This window comes from Eulemur rufifrons, chromosome 30 (genome assembly GCF_041146395.1).
Source record: "Eulemur rufifrons isolate Redbay chromosome 30, OSU_ERuf_1, whole genome shotgun sequence".
Taxonomy (NCBI): Eukaryota; Metazoa; Chordata; class Mammalia; order Primates; family Lemuridae; genus Eulemur; species Eulemur rufifrons.
The window spans coordinates 63,441,031-63,459,088 of NC_091012.1; the positions used below are offsets into that span (position 1 = coordinate 63,441,031).

At 35.4% G+C, this 18,058-nt stretch overlaps 1 protein-coding gene across 2 annotated transcripts in view; it reads right to left on the reverse strand.

Annotated features, from left to right (window-relative positions):
- Positions 1–5,062: 5,062 nt before the first annotated feature.
- The window catches only part of RNF128 (ring finger protein 128), an 88,433-nt gene continuing 75,437 nt past the window's right edge, over positions 5,063–18,058 (reverse strand). For both annotated transcript variants that reach the window (XM_069462783.1, XM_069462782.1), the window contains exons 3-7: positions 16,511–16,582; positions 13,679–13,761; positions 12,546–12,642; positions 11,587–11,755; positions 5,063–6,503 (exon numbers count right to left, since the gene is read on the reverse strand). In XM_069462783.1, the coding sequence (XP_069318884.1) occupies positions 6,370–6,503; positions 11,587–11,755; positions 12,546–12,642; positions 13,679–13,761; positions 16,511–16,582 (555 nt within the window). In that variant the 3' untranslated portion in view covers positions 5,063–6,369. The remainder of the gene's footprint in view (positions 6,504–11,586; positions 11,756–12,545; positions 12,643–13,678; positions 13,762–16,510; positions 16,583–18,058) is intronic.

The window sequence follows — 18,058 nt, forward strand, 5'->3', positions numbered from 1 at the left end:
GGCGTGGTGGCTCACGCCTGTAATCCTAGCACTCTGGGAGGCTGAGGAGGGAGGATCATTTGAGTTCAGGAGTTCGAGACCAGCCTGAGCAAGAGCGAGACCCCGTCTCTACTAAAAATAGAAAGAAATTATATGGACAGCTAAAAAAAAATATATATATATATATATATATATATATATATAGAAAAATTAGCCGGGCATGGTGGCACATGCCTGTAGTCCCAGCTACTCGGGAGGCTGAGGCAGGAGGATTGCTTGACCCCAGAGGAGTTTGAGGTTGCTGTGAGCTAGGCTGACACCACGGCACTCTAGCCTGGGCAACAGAGTGAGACTCTATCTAAAAAACAAACAAACAAACAAACTGTAACCCAGCCACAGCAAGTCCACTTGCTCTAGGCCTCTTGGGCGTGACTCCCGGTCATGGTCCTCAAATTTGGCTCAGAATAAATCTCTTTAAAATTATATTACAGAGTTTGGTTTCTTTTCCGTTTACAGCCATATAGCTAAATATATATATATATATATATATGGGGTGGGGCACATGCAGATGCCAAGTCGTGGAGCCAGGGAACTCTGCCCTGCAGGAACGTTTCCGCTTAACCCTCCAAAGATGTGAGTGTGTGCTACATAACGTGTAGGGATTTTTCTTGTGTGTGAGAAAAGGGGCAATTTGGGATTCTTTTCTACTAAATGGCAGTAAGTAGTCCCAAGGCAGCTTTTAGGACAGTATGGAAAGAGTCAGTATCCCAGAGCCCATACTGCAATATATCCTTGGGAAAAGCCATCCCAATTTGAATGAGTACTAAGGCAGATAATATCTTCTCATGTTCCTGATGAAAAATGAGTAAATGTAGGAAATGTAGAGCGATGTGAGGTGTCCCTCTTTCTTTTCACCTTTCCTTTCCTTTTTTATTTCCTTCCTCATCAAACCACATTCTTTTCCAGTACCCTTAAAGGTTAGAGTTGTGGCAAAGGCTGTCCAGAACTGGATGGCTTTTCTATCTCTTTGCTCTGCAACTCCATGCAGGTATACCCACATGCTTCCTATCACAGGATCAGGCCCACTTTTGACTCAGAGCAGGGTATTTAGAGACCTCCTGCTTTAGTAAACAAATATTTCACTGATTATGTAAAGAAAACTTTTTTCCCAATTAAATTACTTCTGTGATGTAAAATTTTGACTTGATCATAAATAATTTATTTCAAGCCTTTTCAAATAAAAGCATTTTTTCTGAAAGCACCTTAAAAAATAGAGCATGGCACTCTATTCAATGTTCAATTGTGTGAGGGATGGACATGCCTGAAGCTCTGACTGAGGTGGGGCAAAGGCAACATATATAACCTAAACATTTGTACCCCTGTAATATGCTGAAAAAAAATTAAAAAAGAAAACAAACAAACAAAAATGTTCAATGGTGTACGTTAATGTAAATTGCTTAGGGAAGGAGGACTGGGATTGCAAACTGCCTTGGATATCATTGCTGGTTCTGTACTGGTGCCATATATATATGTGTATATATATATATATGTGTGTGTGTGTGTGTGTGTGTGTATGTACATATATAGCCACTTAATTTTCATTAACAAGCTTGCACATTTTTACATGCTTACTTTACAGATGAAGAAAAGGAGGCTCAGAGAAGTAACTTACCTAAGATCATACTGCTAAATAAATGGCAGAGATGGAATTTGCACCTAGATTTGTCTGACTACAAACCATGACACTGTACTGCCTATGCATATGGTTCATAGATATCTCAAATACAACATGTCCAAAGCCAAACTTATTTTTCCAATATTCCCCTTGCCCAATGTTTCTCCTGCTAGATTTTCTTAGTTCAGAGCACCACTGTTTACCATGACACTCAGGCTAAGAACCTTGGGATAATCTTAGACTTCTTTTTCTCATCACCCCTATTCCCCCACCTCCACTGCTGTATCTCTCTCTCTCTCTGTCTCACACACACACACACACACACACACACACTCATCTACTTCTTTTTCAGAAGTCCAACCCACCCTCCTATTATAGCTTTAGATTAGCCTCACATCACTTTCCCGCCATACTATTATAATAGTTTCCCAACTCATCTGTTTGCTTCCATTCTTGCTTTTCAATTTATCAAAACCACATATTTATGGACCCAATAAAATATGCAGAGATGAATAATACCTCATTTATCTGAAGGTCAGTCATCCAGCTGACTAAGCTTTCTAAATCAGACCCTCAAACACCTATGAGAAAAGATATTAGGAAACCCCAAATAGAAATTCCAAACCCTGTACTATGGAAAGGCTGAGGGTGTCACTCAGGATTTTACTGATTTTTGAAACAATCATCACTAGTTTAGTTTATGTTTTTTTGCAGTCTGCAGCAGGTTTAGAAACAGATTCAAAACAGGTGGAGCACTGCTAGAGGACAGCCATTTAAAGCTTTGCCACTCAAAATGTGGACCCTGGACCAGCAACATCTGTATCACCCTGGAGCTTGCTAGAAGTTCAGATTCTCAGACCCAATTCCAGACCTGCTGAATCAGAATGTGCATTTTAATGAGATCCTCAAGTAATTTGTAGGCATATTAAAGTTTTAGATGCACTGATTTAAAGCAAATTAGCTATGTGAAAATCAAACTCTACAACAAATTGGGGAGTGATTAATCACATTTAGGCATATTTTTAAAAATAAGTTCTGTTAATGAATTTTACGTGACTGAATTGATTTTTCAAAAAGTTTATATCAGGACATGTCCATTAAAGTTTTCTAAGGCAATGGTTGAGAACTGGGCTATCTATCAGCTGGGATTATAGCCAAGGGAAATTGCCACTAAATATCCATACTGAACCCTACTAATCTATACTACTCTCTTAACCATCAAAGTCTAGGTGTGCCTGTGTCTCACATTCATGAAATTGTGTTTATGTGGAAAAAAGTTGAGAACTAGTGGGTAGTGTTTTTCAAAATCTTCACCAAATTAGCTCTGATGGTAGGATGGTAATGAACGTTTATCTCTGGAGGTCAAATTGGCCACCATAGTCATGAATTTATTTTAAGTCTCATGTTGTATATTAGTTTAAATTTTATATTGTTCCAATGTATTTAAAAATATTTAAAAATCACTCCAAACAGAAGCAATTAGCAAGGTAAATAACTCAAAATTTGTTATAGCCTGAGATAAAATTTCTCCAGATGTTATAGAACTTAAAATATTTCATAGGTGAACAGAAACTAGATATGGGGGGAAGAAGGAATGTTCCTAGCATTCCAATTGTATCTCTAAATGTTTCTACTGATTGACCTGGGAACTATGTGTATTCTTATTTATAAGGTAATACAACCTGAGCTCTGCTAAACTTACAAATAAACTCCGAAACCCTTTCTTCTTATGTTGAAGACTCCCTAGACAGATAAATATTATCTCCTGCTGCTGTTAAAAGAACCAGCTTATGTTTTTACTATTACGTGAGAGTAAAGTCTGATGCCCATGCTAAAGAATATCAAAACAGCAGGAAGGAAGAAAATTCTTAAGTGACATGGAATTCCTCTCTTTGGTTTATACCCCAGAGAATCTAAAACATTATCTACACAGACTTGCACATGAATGTGCACAGCAGCATTATCCACAATGGCCAAAAAGTTAGAATAGTTCAAGGGTTCATTAACTGATGAATGGATAGCCAAATGTGGAATATCCATATGAGGGAATATTAGCAATGCAAAGGAATGACTTTATGCTACAACATGGAGGAACCTTGAAAACATTATGCTAAAGGGAAGAAACTAGTCACAAAAGGCCCCATATGATTCCATTTATATGAAATGTCCAGAAGGCAAATCTATAGAGACAGAAAGCAAATTGATGGTTGTATGGGGCTGGGAATGGGAAATGGGAATTTACTGCAAATGGGCATGAGGGAATGTTTTGGGTTGGAGTGCTTTAAAACTGGACTGTGGTAATAGTTATACAACTCTATACATTTACTAAACCTCATCCAACTGTACATTTATGATGGGTAAATTTGTAAATTATACTTCAATACAGCTGTTAAAAATTTAAAAAGTTGACTCATTCCCCTCTGTACAGGATGCAGGAGCTCCCTCCAGAAGCCACGTTCAGGAGATGCCCCATCTTCCTGGAACTGATCTAAGACAACCTCTATAATGTCTTGCACATCTTAGGTACTCAACAAATATTTTCTGAAAGAAGTCTTCTTTCATAGGTAACATGGAAGTCCTGATAATTACATACCTATGAGGCTTAGCTGAAGTTAAAATTCAGCCAATAAATATATTAAAAAGTTCAGACTCACTAAAAACCAAAATCATGCAAGTTAAAAACAATGAGGTACTATTTTTCCAATGATTACATTGGCAAAAAAAGAAATAAGTTTTTTTCCTATAATAATATTGGGAGTATGTGGAGGGAGGGGGACATGCCTGCTGTGTGGGAATGTAAATTGCATACGTTTTCTGGAAAGCAAATTTGCAGCATATATTAAAAGCCTTTCAAAAAAAAAAATTTAAATGCCCCCCCAAACTTGAAATAAAGTTAACTCTCTAATAATATAGGGCAAGAATATAGGCATGACACATACACCCTGGCATATTGCCACATAATTCTTTACCTGGCTTGTACCTGGTAAAGATGTGTACCTGGCTTGACAATCATGGTTCTGAGGTGTTCCAAGCATCGATGTATTAACGTGTTTGATAAAAGAAAGATACATCATCCTAACAATCATACTGCCAGAGAGAAGGCTGAAGGAAAACTTCAAAGTAATAAAAGGTCCTATGTCATGGATAGTATAAAGATGGACTGACATCCAGGTCTTTTTTTAATCTCATATTATTACTGGTCAACCTCATTATTTACTTTGCTGACATTTAAAATAATTCATCATAAGTTCAGTGATATTACAAAGCTACTCTTTGTAATGAAATATGTAAATACATATCATACTAAATTTTAGTTTCTCTTGATCAAATACATCATTGATCATTTACATAAACCATTTTTCTCTCCCAAATCCAGGCATATTATATGTGAAAAGTTAGTATGACAGCTAAACTGTATACCAGACACAAACATTTTTATTGGAATATTTTATTTACATTTTATATTTAAAGAGAATCAGTACAAATCGGGACATATTTACAGCATTTCAAATCAGTGTACAAGAATGCAATGGTTTCATCCATTCTATATATTCAGCAAACAAAAATACATGTCTGTTCTGTTTTTGCCTAAATTCTGCTGGAATTTGCACTGAAAACAAAACTCTAGAAGATAAGCCACGCAGAATACAAATAAAGTGCATTTTTAAATAGATCTATTTAACTTTGGTGGATGAAGCTTCAAACTTTAGATTAAGGCACCTGGAATTCTCCCCCCCCCATTCCTTTTCAAACTGCAAGAAAATGCATTCACAAACTTCATAGCTATATGGACAGAATTTTAGTTTATCTAATGTAATTTTAGCCCATTTATGTCAAATGTAAACTCAATTTTTAAAGTCAACATTGTTTGGAAAACATTTCTACAGACTAATTTTATAGGACATTTGCCGTAGACTAATTCATGCACAAAGATCAATTACCAATTTTTGTATGACTTACTCTGTCATTGCCATTTTCAAATAGTTTGATAATTTATATACTGTGCTTTTGAAAATCTCACAAGTTTGAGAAATAGTTACATAGTATTTTTGTAAGGAAGCTTTTTGTCTATACCCTTGTATCAAATTGGTGTCACTAATATACCAATCAATTCAGTCCATATTCTCTGATAAACTATACTCGACACTCACATGAAGTACATTTAGCCTAATTTTAAAAACAAGAAAAAGTTAAAATGTTTTGCTTTAATCTTGTTCTATTAACTTAATGTAGCTTAAATAGACATTTCATGAAGTACTAGCCTAAGTTTGCATTGCTTTTTACAATTCCAGATCATTATAAGCACCTGGAGAAAAACCCTGACACATATAGCCCAAGCTAAAGTATTATTATTTTTAATTAGGATACTATCATAAAATAGATTATAGCTACTCCACATTTTAAAAGCAATATGTTTTTATAAGAAAACTGTTATAAATGAAAAATGTGACTCCTTGAAGAGAGTTTTGAATGTTTAAAAATGTTGCTATCACTATTGAGAGGAAACTTGCCTATGAAAAACATTATAATGAGTTTGTGGAAAAAAGTTAATAGGTTAAATATTTTAAGCCATTTAACTATAGCATAATATTAGTCATCTCAGCACTTTCAGCATCATTCTTATTTTATTAAGTTTATCCAGTTCATTAATAGCAAACTAGGCCCTGATTGGCAGTTCTGTTATTAACGGTTCAAGTTTTCTATTGACACAGATTTTATGATTTAATTTCTCGAACAACAGTCTCTTGATCAGGAGCTTCATCTTCTTCAAAGGTTGGGTTGTCAACATGAGGAATGACATCCACCGCTACGGAATTTGCTTCATGGTTTACCAGCTGTAGATTTTCATCTTTAAAAAGAAACAGCAATTTTAGGATAACTTCACCCCTTTCTTCTTTTAAAACAAAATTCAACATTCATTTCCAAAATGACTTTCTTATCTAATTTCATCATACTCTGATTATTATACTAATTCCTTGTACCTTTAGTAATTATATGATTTATGCTATATCTTACATAAAGCACATATGGCATTATCATATTGATTTATAATTACTTTTTTGAATCATGTATGTGTGCTTATTTCTACCTAGATTATGGCCTCCTTGAGAGCAAAAGTTATGTCTTCTTCTACACATTCCACTCACCTGGGCACTTTAAGGGGATGGGTGTAACCTACATGATGAGTGTGATGTGCACTGTCTAGGGAATGGACACAATTGAAGCTCAGACTCGGGGGGATGGGTGGGACATGGGCAATATATATAACCTGAACTTTTGTACCCCCATAATAAGCTGAAATAAATAATATAAAAAAATAAAAAAAATTACCAATGCTCTTCATATATAAACACATATAGATAGATTTTTAAAAGTGAACCAGGAAGTTGGGTGGGTGCCCCAAATGGAGTATAAATAGTAATAAATGAACCCAATTGTATCACAAATTAAATATGTAATCATTCTGAAGAGGGTGGGGAAGAAAAGAACTAAACTTAAATAACTTTGGAGAACAGTATTTTGATTCTAACCTATAAGACTGAAAACAAAAAGAACTGTACACTAGTTAGTGAAATTGTTTTACACAGGGGTATGAGTTAGCAATGCTGAAACTATTTTATGTGTATTCTACAACTGAACAAATAAGTAAATATATTGTGGGTAAGGAGAGGCTTTCTCCTTTTGCTGTCAGAGAAAAGAATTACAATAAGGAAAGGGGGAGACTGGTATGAACCCTGTGGTATTGGTTTGGAATCTGATGTATCAGTATGAGCTCACTGTTTTTCAGATAGATAGATAATAAAGAAATAGATGTAGATGTGTGTGTATATCTGTGTGAGTAAATACACATATTTCCTAGACTTACTCATTGAAAGGGCCAATAGCAGTGATGCCCTAGTAGCACTAAGCATGCCTAGCGCCCAGATCTTGGTTTTGAAAAACCATTTTTCAGCTGGGCGCGGTGGCTCACGCCTGTAATCCTAGCACTCTGGGAGGCCAAGGCGGGAGGATTGCTTGAGCTCAGGAGTTCAAGACCAGCCTGAGCAAGAGCGAGACCCTGTCTCTACTAAAAATAGAAAAAATTAGCTGGGCATGGTGGCGCATGCCTGTAGTCCCAGCTACTCGGGAGGCTGAGGCAGGAGGATCGCTTGAGCCCAGGAGTTTGAGGTTGCTGTGAGCTAGGCTGACGCCACGGCACTCTAGCCAGGGCAAGAGTGGGACTCTGTCTCAAAAAAAAAAAAAAAAAAAAACCAAACCATTTTTCCAATAAAAGTCCCCCTGAAAAAATGGTTGATTCTAGGGATAAGACAGGGAGAGTACAAGATTAACCTAGATTTTAGCCTAGAGGCCATCAAACTACTGCCTACAAACCATATCTAAAAGTGGTTTTCATGGTTTTTAAAGGTTATAAAATGAACAAACCAAAAAGGAAAGTATGAAACAGAGACTTACAGCCTTCAAAGCCTAAAAAGTATTTACTATCTTGCCCTTTACAGAAAAAGTTGGCCAATCTCAGACCTAGAATATCTTGTGGTACCAGAAAGTAAGGCAGTTGAAAGAGCACAGAAACCAAGTTGAATGAGTTCCCAAAGACCAAATCTAGGATGATATGAGCAGTGGATAAATCATGAGACTATGTTATAGAATGAAATAAAAACTATGATCCCACACTTTTATAAATAAATAATTGAATAAATAAACGGAGGAGAAGGAATAGCTCTTCTTTACATTAGAGGCTTAATCAGTAAACGTAGAAAGAATGATAGAAATAGAAAATCACCATTTGGCAAACACTTCCGCAATCATTGCTGCAAGCAAGAAACATCAATGATCGCTAAAACTAGTGGGTAGAAGTATGATGAGAAACAGGATATTTTCATAGTCTCCAAGTATCTCTGCATAGGCTATTCAATACTTACAAAGGGAAAAAATACTACCTTTAAAGGGAGAAATCTGGCAGACACCACTTAACCAAGTGAGCAAAGTTTGAATCATTAGTAACAAGACACAGACATGTGCTTCATGATGTAATATGGGGCACTGAGAAGGGCACAGCATCACTTCTGTGGCGTTTTTGCCAGCATCCAACAATGAGTTTAATCACTGGGAAACAGCAGACAAACCCAAACTGAGGGACACTCTACAAAGTAACTGACCGGTAGTCTTTAAGAAGACATGGCAATTAAAATGCAGTTTGAGATCCTGGACAGAAAAAGGACATTAGTGGGTCAATTGGTGAAATTTGAGTAAGGTCTGTAGTTTAGTTAATAACATTTTATTGGTTAACTTCCTGCTTTTGATAATTGTATATGGTTATATAAGATATTAACATTCGGAGAAGCTGGGTAAGGGTATACGGGCATTCTTTGTACTATATTTGAAACTTTTTGTCGGTCGGTCTGAAGTTATTTCAAAATTAAAATAAAAAATAACACCTGTGCCTGGGCCTTACTCCCTCATGGACTGTGATTTAACTGCTCTGAGGTGGAGCCCAGGCATCAGTAAGGTTTTAAATCTCTCCAGGTGATTCTAATGTGCAGCCAGGGTTGACAACTAGGGCCCTTTTTCAATGGTTCTCAATGTGTGATCCCTGTACCAGCAGCATCACATGGGAACTTGTTAGAAATAAACTTCTCAGGCCCCACCTCAGACCACTGAGTCAGAGGCTCTGGTGGTGGCCCCTCTGTTTTAACAAGTCCTCCAGGTGACTCAGTGAGTATTTAAGTTTGAAATCCAGTATTCTGATAGAACTTAGTGCAATGATGTGACACACAGACATGAACTAATTGTGGGTTTACCAAGTTATGCAAATCTACAATCACCATAAAAATCAATGGCCAATATGCAAGATCCCCAAATTAGTAATACATAATCACAGACATGATTAAATATGTTCTAAGTGATCATTCATTCAACAGGAAATTGAATATTTACTACATGACAGGCTGTGCTAGGTGCTTGGTAGACAACAGTGAATCTAAGATACTGTCCCTACCCAAAGGAACTTTAAAAAGGGCTGGTCTCGAACTCCTGGCCTCAAGCAATCTTCCTGCCTTGGCCCCCCAAAATGCTAGGATTACAGGCATGAGCCATCCCACCCAGCCAAAAAGAGGGGTGAGTTTTAAAGGAGGAACAGAGGTTATATTGAGCACTTCCAATTTCTTGGGAGAGGAAGAATGGAAGGAATGGGAAGAGAGAAGATAATGGCTCAAACTATGACTGTTGAATGAAGGCTGGAAATTAGGGGGTGGAGTTGAGAAAACAGATGTTGAATCAATAAGACGGGGAAGGCCGGGCGCGGTGGCTCACGCCTGTAATCCTAGCACACAGGGAGGCCGAGGCGGGTGAGTCGTTCGAGGTCAGGAGTTCGAGATCAGCCTGAGCAAGAGCGAGACCTCGTCTCTACTAAACATAGAAAGAAATTATCTAGCCAACCAAAAATATATATAGAAAAAAATTAGCTGGGCATGGTGGCACACGCCTGTAGTCCCAGCTACTCGGGAGGCTGAGGCAGTAGGATCGCTAAAGCCCAGGAGTTTGAGGTTGCTGTGAGCGAGGCTGACGCCACGGCACTCACTCTAGCCCGGGCAACAGAGTGAGACTCTGTCTCAAAAAAAAAAAAAATAAATAAATAAAATAAAAAAAAATAATAAAAAAAAAATAAGAAGGGGAAGAGGGAAGAATCTAGGATCTCCCTAGTGTCTGGTTTGGGGCACCTGGGTGGGTGTTACTATCATTCATCCAGATAAAGAATATAGGAGGAAGAACATGGACATCATTTCATTTGCTTTTCAAATTCTCTGCAAAATCTGTTGTGCTTACCCCTTCTGTCCACCAACCAGCCCACGAGAACAAGAGGACACAAAAAGAGTAGGTTGGAATTTTGTTGTTTTTTTAAAAGAAAACTAGCAATAAATTAAATTATTCTGTACCTTTACCTTAGCTGAATTCTATTACCACACAATTATGCAAGCACAAGATCATCTGGCACAAATAGATAATGATTATCTATTACAGGTAGAATAATCCACAGATGATTGAGATTCTTATGACTATACTCAAGGAAATGTCTGTAGATTAGATTACAAGAAATACAAGGTTTGCTTTTGCGTAGTAGCATTCCTTGTGACATCTTCAGAAATGGTATCTATGGTACTGATAAGCCTTTAGAGGACGAAGGTTTATGTCACAAGAAGCTGAAACTTTCACAATTCATCCTATTATCTCAAAATTAGATTTAGAAAAAACTTTCAAACCAACAAAAAAACCACGAAAAAGGTTAAAGTTAAAAACAGGGAAAATAATTTTTACAGGGGTTATTTCTTTTAAGTAACAAAATTCCTAAAATTTTTCCATTGGTATAAAATTACTAAGGTGTAATACTAATTCACATGGATTTTGAAAATAATTTCAATTTTAGTTTCTAATGATTTGTTCATTTCATGGTAAATAGTCAACAGGTGGCAGCACATACCTTTCTTAAACAGTTTCCTATTTTGAAGAGATGGGTTCCTGAGAAGTTATGTATAAATCAAGTTTTTGTAAATTGAATTCTATTTTATCATTTCAGGACTCCTTTATCTTAATTTCTGATTTATCTTCAATAAACAATGGCTTCTGAAGTTTAAAGTTTCTCTTTAGCCTCTGTAAGTAGTTAATAAGCCAACATTTAAATGCATCAGAGAAAAGCTTTCTAATCTTTCTTTTGAGAATAAACCCCACTTCTGATGCATTTCATCTATTTCAGGTACATTTGAGTATGTTTATATTAACAGGGTGCTTCCTTCGCTGCATCATTTTGAGTAGAAGAAACCTGGAGAATGTGATAATGGCTGAATGAGAAATACTAAAACGCAGGAGTACTTGGATGGGCGTATGATCCACAGTGGATCATTTGTAGGGCACTCACAGACCCTCAGTATGCTGCTTACTTGCTGATTGCACATGTTCCTCCAGAGGCGGTTCATCTGCTCCCTGTACTGAAGCATATCCAGATGATGCAGTCTCACTGCGATTATCCTCTTCATGAGAGGAGGCACTATTAGAAGTTTCATTGGATACGGGGACTTGTAAAGACATTGACCCATCTTCAACATCCACCTTTGGAAAGCATTTAAACGAATTAAAAGGATCTCAGAGTGCATGCTTTCCCTTGACATAGTATTACAAAATTTCTTCATAGGTGACTTATTGGAGCAATGTTTCTTAACCTTTTAAATCTATAATTCCTTCTGATGATTACAAAAATCTCTTTTTGGCCCAGTCAGCACGGTTAGAATAACTGAGTCCACCAATGGGGTGAAAGATGCTATAGGCAGAGTGCCCTCACATCTGACAGGTTCATTTGAGTGATGTTAGCACTTCATACAAGGTAGGCACTAAAAAAAAATCATGCTATCCCCTAGAGGAAGTGAGAATCACTGTCGTCTACACAACTTCTCAAGTCAAGAAGATTATGTTGAGCTTGACTTTTTGTTGTATCTTGAAAATAGGCCATTTTTTCATTTACCAAATAAAAAATTATAATTTAAAATTTATTATGCTTTCTCAAATTATGCATGCTCATTTAACTATAAGTTTGGTCACTATGCAATAGTAAGAGATAAAAACACAGAAAGGGGGATGCCAAATTGGTCGTTTATATGGTCATCATTTTAAATTCTGACCAAATAAAAAGTACATTTGAAGAGAGGGAGGGAGGAAGAAGGAAAATGGAGGTGGTCCAAGGTAGCATCTCACTGTCTCTATGATGTAAATATGATATAAATATGTAAATACAGTTTTAAGTATAAACTATAAATATGACATGTTACTAGCTAAACAATAAGGATGTTATTTTCCTGAAAGCCCAGGTATATATCCTGTATATAAACAACATAGCAATGTTTACCTCAATTCCCAAAGCTTTGAGTATGTCACATTTGCACATGGGGCAAGTCCTGTGTTCTAACAGCCATGGGTCAACACATGTCTTATGGAAAATATGGCTAATGAAGGAAAAAACACATAATTTAATTATCAGTTGTGAAATAGCAACAGTACTTTGCCTAATATATATTAACAGGTTACTCTGGTAACTTAGTCTCCGAATAGATGCCTTTTCTAAACACACTATTAATACAATGAAGGAGCCACAGAAACAAAATTTGGAGATTTCATAATATAATACTTTTCTGATTCACTCCCAAATGTTTTTGAACTGGGATTTGTTATCAGGTTTCTTGTCCAAAATTATCTACTTTTTTCTGTTCTTAGTACAGTAGGTATAATAAGGCAGATAATACAGCACTTTCAAATATAAGTGCCTTATTATTCTAGCTTCAAAAAAAAAAAAAACAACTATTTTCAGTATTCACTTGGAAATGGCTAAGATGCTACCTGACTTGAGACTGGTCAGTATTTCAAATCTTAACCAATTATCCTGTCATTCCCTGTTAAATGGCACAGTCATTCTCAATAATATAGTATAATATCGTATTGAGTACAACACAGTACTGATGCTTTAAGCAATGTGATACATTCCAAGAACACCACTACTATATTTAATAGCTAAGAGTGTTAAGAGTAATAACCTTCAGGAGAGGGATAATTTAAAAAACTAAAGAGTGAAGACTTCCAAATAAGTGCTCATAAGTTAATTTTTTTTTTATTTTTTCTCAATAGGATTGTTAGAATGAATTTAAGATTAAATAATCTAGCACTAACTTATATATATATATATATATATATATATATACACACACACACATATATAACATATATAAATTGTGCTGGCTAGGTTCTCAGTTTTCTATGGAATTAGTTTAGAACAAATTGTACCACATTACAATTAGACTTATAATATTTCAGTGGTATAAATAAATTAAAAAATAAAGCATTCTTCTATATTTTAATGAAAATAAGTTCAAAATAAACATTTTCTTTACATCAATTTAGAAACATTCAAAATAGTTTTCTTCCACCACAATCATTTTTTTTGGGTCAGCTATTCTTAGTGATGATATAAAAGAAAACCAAACTTACTTGCAGGTTAAGATGCGCACCAAATCATTTGGTTTATATAGTTCAATACACACAGCACAACTATCTCCATCAGGGCCGATTTCCTAAGAGTCAATAATTATTGTTACTTTGACAGATAAGAAAAAAATACATTAAACTACAGAGCAAGATCAGAATACATGTGTATTTAATCAGTATAGATTCCTATGGAAGGAGGAGCATTACATCATTAAATGACTATGTAACCATAAATTTCCACAGACGATTTAAAAGTATTTAGACTTAAAAAAGGTAAAAAGGATAAAGTCAAATGAAAGGGAAACAGAATAAAGAGAAACATGTAGTACAGCTTTACACTATTTTTCTTGATTTTAGAATTCATAAAATGCCATTTGTACAAGTTGTATAGCTGTATTTTCTTATTTAAAAAAATAAGGTAGAATTCATACACAGTAAAATTCACTTTTATTGCATACTTCTACAACTTTTGACAAACATATACAGTCACTTAATTTCCACCACAATCAAGATATAGAATAGTGCCATTACCCCCAACAAATTCCTTTATACCTCTTTGTAGTTAACTCTTCCTCTTACCCCCAGGCCCTGACGACCACAGATCTCTTTTCAGTTCCTATAGTTTTAGCCTTTTCAGAATGTCATATAAATGGAATCATGCATTATGTAGCCTTTGAGTCTGGCTTTTTTCACGTAATACATATAATGCATTTGAGACTCATTCATGCTGTTGTATGTATCAGTAGGGTTCCCCCCTTTTTATTGCTAAATAGTATACCACGATACGGATGTACCACAGTTTATCCAGTTACCAGTTGGAAAACATTTGGGTTCTTTCTAGTTTTTGGCAATATCTAGTAGTAAGATTGTTGGGTCCTATGTTAAGTGTATTTTTAACCTCATGAGGAACTGCTGAACTGTTTTTCAAAGTGGCTGTACCATTTTACATTCTCCCCAGCAAGTTTGTGAGAGTTCTAGTTGCTCCAAATTTTGGCTAGCTCTTGGTATTTTCAGTTGTATTTATTTTAGCCATTCTGATGAATTTGTGTAGTGGTTTTAATTTGCATTTCCTTAATAACTAATTATGTTGTACATCTTTTTATGTGCTTATTTGCCATTCATGTGTTTTCTTTGGTGAAGTGTCTGTTTTGCTTGCCCATTTTTTATTAGGTTGGTTGTTTTCTTACTGTTGAATTTTGAGAGTTCTTTATATATTCTGGGCACAGCCCTTTAACAGATATGTGATTTGCAAATATTTTCTTCCAGTTTGTACCTTGTCTTTTCTTCTCTTAATAGTGTTTTTCAAAGAGCATAAATTCTTAATTTTGATGAAGTCAAATTTCTCATTTTTTTCTTTTATGGACTTATTTTTGGTGTCATATCCAAGAAATATCTGTGTAACCCAAGTCATGAAAATATTTTTTCTCCAAAGTTTTCTTCTAAAAATTTCATAGTTCTAGGTTTTATATTTAGGTCTATGATCCATTGAGTTAATTTTTACATAAGGTATAAAGAATGGATTGAGAGAGATTCTTTTTTTTTTGTTTGTTTATGGATATCCAATTGTTGCATATGGATAACCAACAATTCCCTATCCTGTTGAAAAGGCTATACTTTCCTCATTGAATTGCCTTTGCACTTTTATCAAAACTCAATTGACCATATATGTGTGGGTCCATTTCTTGACTCTCTCTTCTGTTCCATTACTCTATAAGTCTATTCTTTCCCAATGCCATGCTACCTTAATTACTGTAGCTTTAAAATAATTCTGCAAATCAAGTGGTGTAACTCATCCAAAGTTGCTCTTCTTTATCAAAATTGTTTTATTTATTCTAATTCTTTTGCTTTTCCATATATTAGAATCAGCTTGTCAATTTCTACAAAAGATCTCACTAGGATCTGAATTGAAGCTGCATTGAATCTATAGATTAGTTTGGGGGGAGCTGACATCTTAACAACAGTGAGTCTTCTGACTCATGAACATGGTATATCTTTCCATTTATTTAGGTCTTCTTTGATTTCTTTCTTTCATTAGTGTTTTGCAGTTTTAAGCATATAGATCTTGGACATATTTTGTAAGATTTATATGTAAGTATTTAATGGCTTTGGTGCTATTGTAAATGGTATATTTTTTATTTTGATAAGTTCTATAGCTATTTTTTGTGATATGTGTTTTACCTATCAATGGTAGTTTTCAACTGTCCTAAATCTAAAAATGGATGTTCAAGCAAAGCTGCAATAAAGCATTATATTAGTTGCTTGTTGTTGCTGTAGTAAATTATTATAACTTAGTAGCTTAAAGCAACACAACTTTATTCTCTTACTGTTCTAGAGATCAGAAGTCTAAAATCAAGGTGTTGGCAGTACTATGCTCCTTCTGGAGGCTTCAGGGGAGAATCCCTTTTCTTACTGTTTCCAGCTTCTAGAGGTTATCTGCATTCCTCAGCTCATGGCCTCTTCCTCATGTCACTCCAACCTCTTGCTTCCTTTGTCACATCCCTTCCAGGACCATAGTCAAATCTTCCTCTTCTTCCCTCTTATAGGGACACTGTGATTATATTTAGTACCCAACCGGATAATCCAGGATAATATCTCCATCTCAAGATCCTAAACTTAATTGTATCAGTAAAGCCCTTTCTGCCATATAATATTCACAGGTTCTAGGGATTAGGACTTAGATATCATTGGGCCTACCTCTAGCATCAGATAGATTTACAAAGTCAATCAGATTTATAAATATCAATGAAAAGCATACTTGGAAAGAACATTTGGCTTGAACAATGGCTTGGTAGCATTGTTTTTAAAACAAATAGCATTTAAAAGTCATAAATGCACCTTGTCTCCTTGTTTCAGTGTGCGTAGCTGAAGCCTTCCAATAGCTTTTTTAGCATCTGCCTTTAATTGTCTCTGGAATAAAAAATAGAAGGTATTAGAAAAACTATTTTTTAAAAGAAGTATGATAAAAAAGGTAGAGAGGGTTAATAAATACCAGGTAAAAGTCAATATATAAATGAATTTCAAAAGATAAGATTTGATTAACCATAAGTATCTCATTTACTTGATATCAGATAGGATTTTTCAAATTATAATACTAAAACTTTTCACTCATGTTTTCCTACTGTCTTAAACAACCTTTGGAACCGTAACGGTAAAGCTATGTGTCCCTACTCCAAGTGGATTCAGGTGCTATGAATTTTCAAAGCCAGCTTCCTATTTTCAAGCTCAGAGGACCTTAACATGTATCTTTTCCAAATTCTTTTTTGAATCATGTCTTGTTTGGTGGAAAGTGCAAAAGATTTGGTCCAAATGCATCTGGGTTCAAAATCTGATTTTGACACTTACTAAATGAATAAACCTGGACAAGTCATTTACTTCTTTGAGCTTGTTTATTCATCTATAAAATGAGGATAATACCAACCTTTACAGTGTTTGGTATTGGGGGAAAATGCTGTTTATAACCACGGTTGCCTTATAAGAAGGATGGATTCTGACAGTGGTTGCCTTTTTTGTTTGTTTCACTGAGCAAATATCTAGATGAGTCTGGATATACAAAGGCAAGCCCCAGGCCTATTTATGGAATAAGGACTAAAATATTATGCATAACTGAGTCAGAAGAGAAGTTAGGGTGTGGGAGGAATCCAAGAAGTGAGGGAAATATTACAAGGAGAGGAATCAATGAGAGACTGACCTCTATGTGGGATGAACTGGCCAGTGGAAAAAAAATCTTAGATGGTAAGAGATATTTGGTTTTAATTTTAAGTTATTTGTGATGCTTCAAATAAATTCTTTCTTCCTCTTCACTAAAATCTACTACATACACAAATGCTTCAAGGGAATATAATATATGTCTCAACTGAAGGAGAGGCAAGGTATCACACCTGAGTTGATGCTGTGTAGAATATAATGACAGCATGTTCAGCATAGCAAGATGATAAGCAATCTTCCTATTTTGAATTGCAAAATGCATAAACTTAGCAGAAATTCAGCAAAAAGCAGGCACGCAGAACCAGGAGTCATTGTGAGAATGCAAACAGATTTTTCATCCCTCTATATGTACTACCATCCCCAGCACAGTCCCCACCTGACAGTTAAGTTACATTTAAACTAGAGATAATGTAAGTATTTAGTATAATGTCTGACACACAGTAGACACTCAATAAAATGTTTATTAAATGAAAATATAAACTATCATTCATCAATAAGTATAACAGGTACTTGTAACATGTCTATACATATTTATAGCAAATATATTTTGGAAGGGAATAATCCGTAAGTATGTGAGGAATCTCCTTAATGCCCAAATCTGTCTTTCCTATATATCATTTTGTGAAAGGTATTTGGCTTAATGCCAAACTATTTATTTGCTGACACAGGAACAGCAGA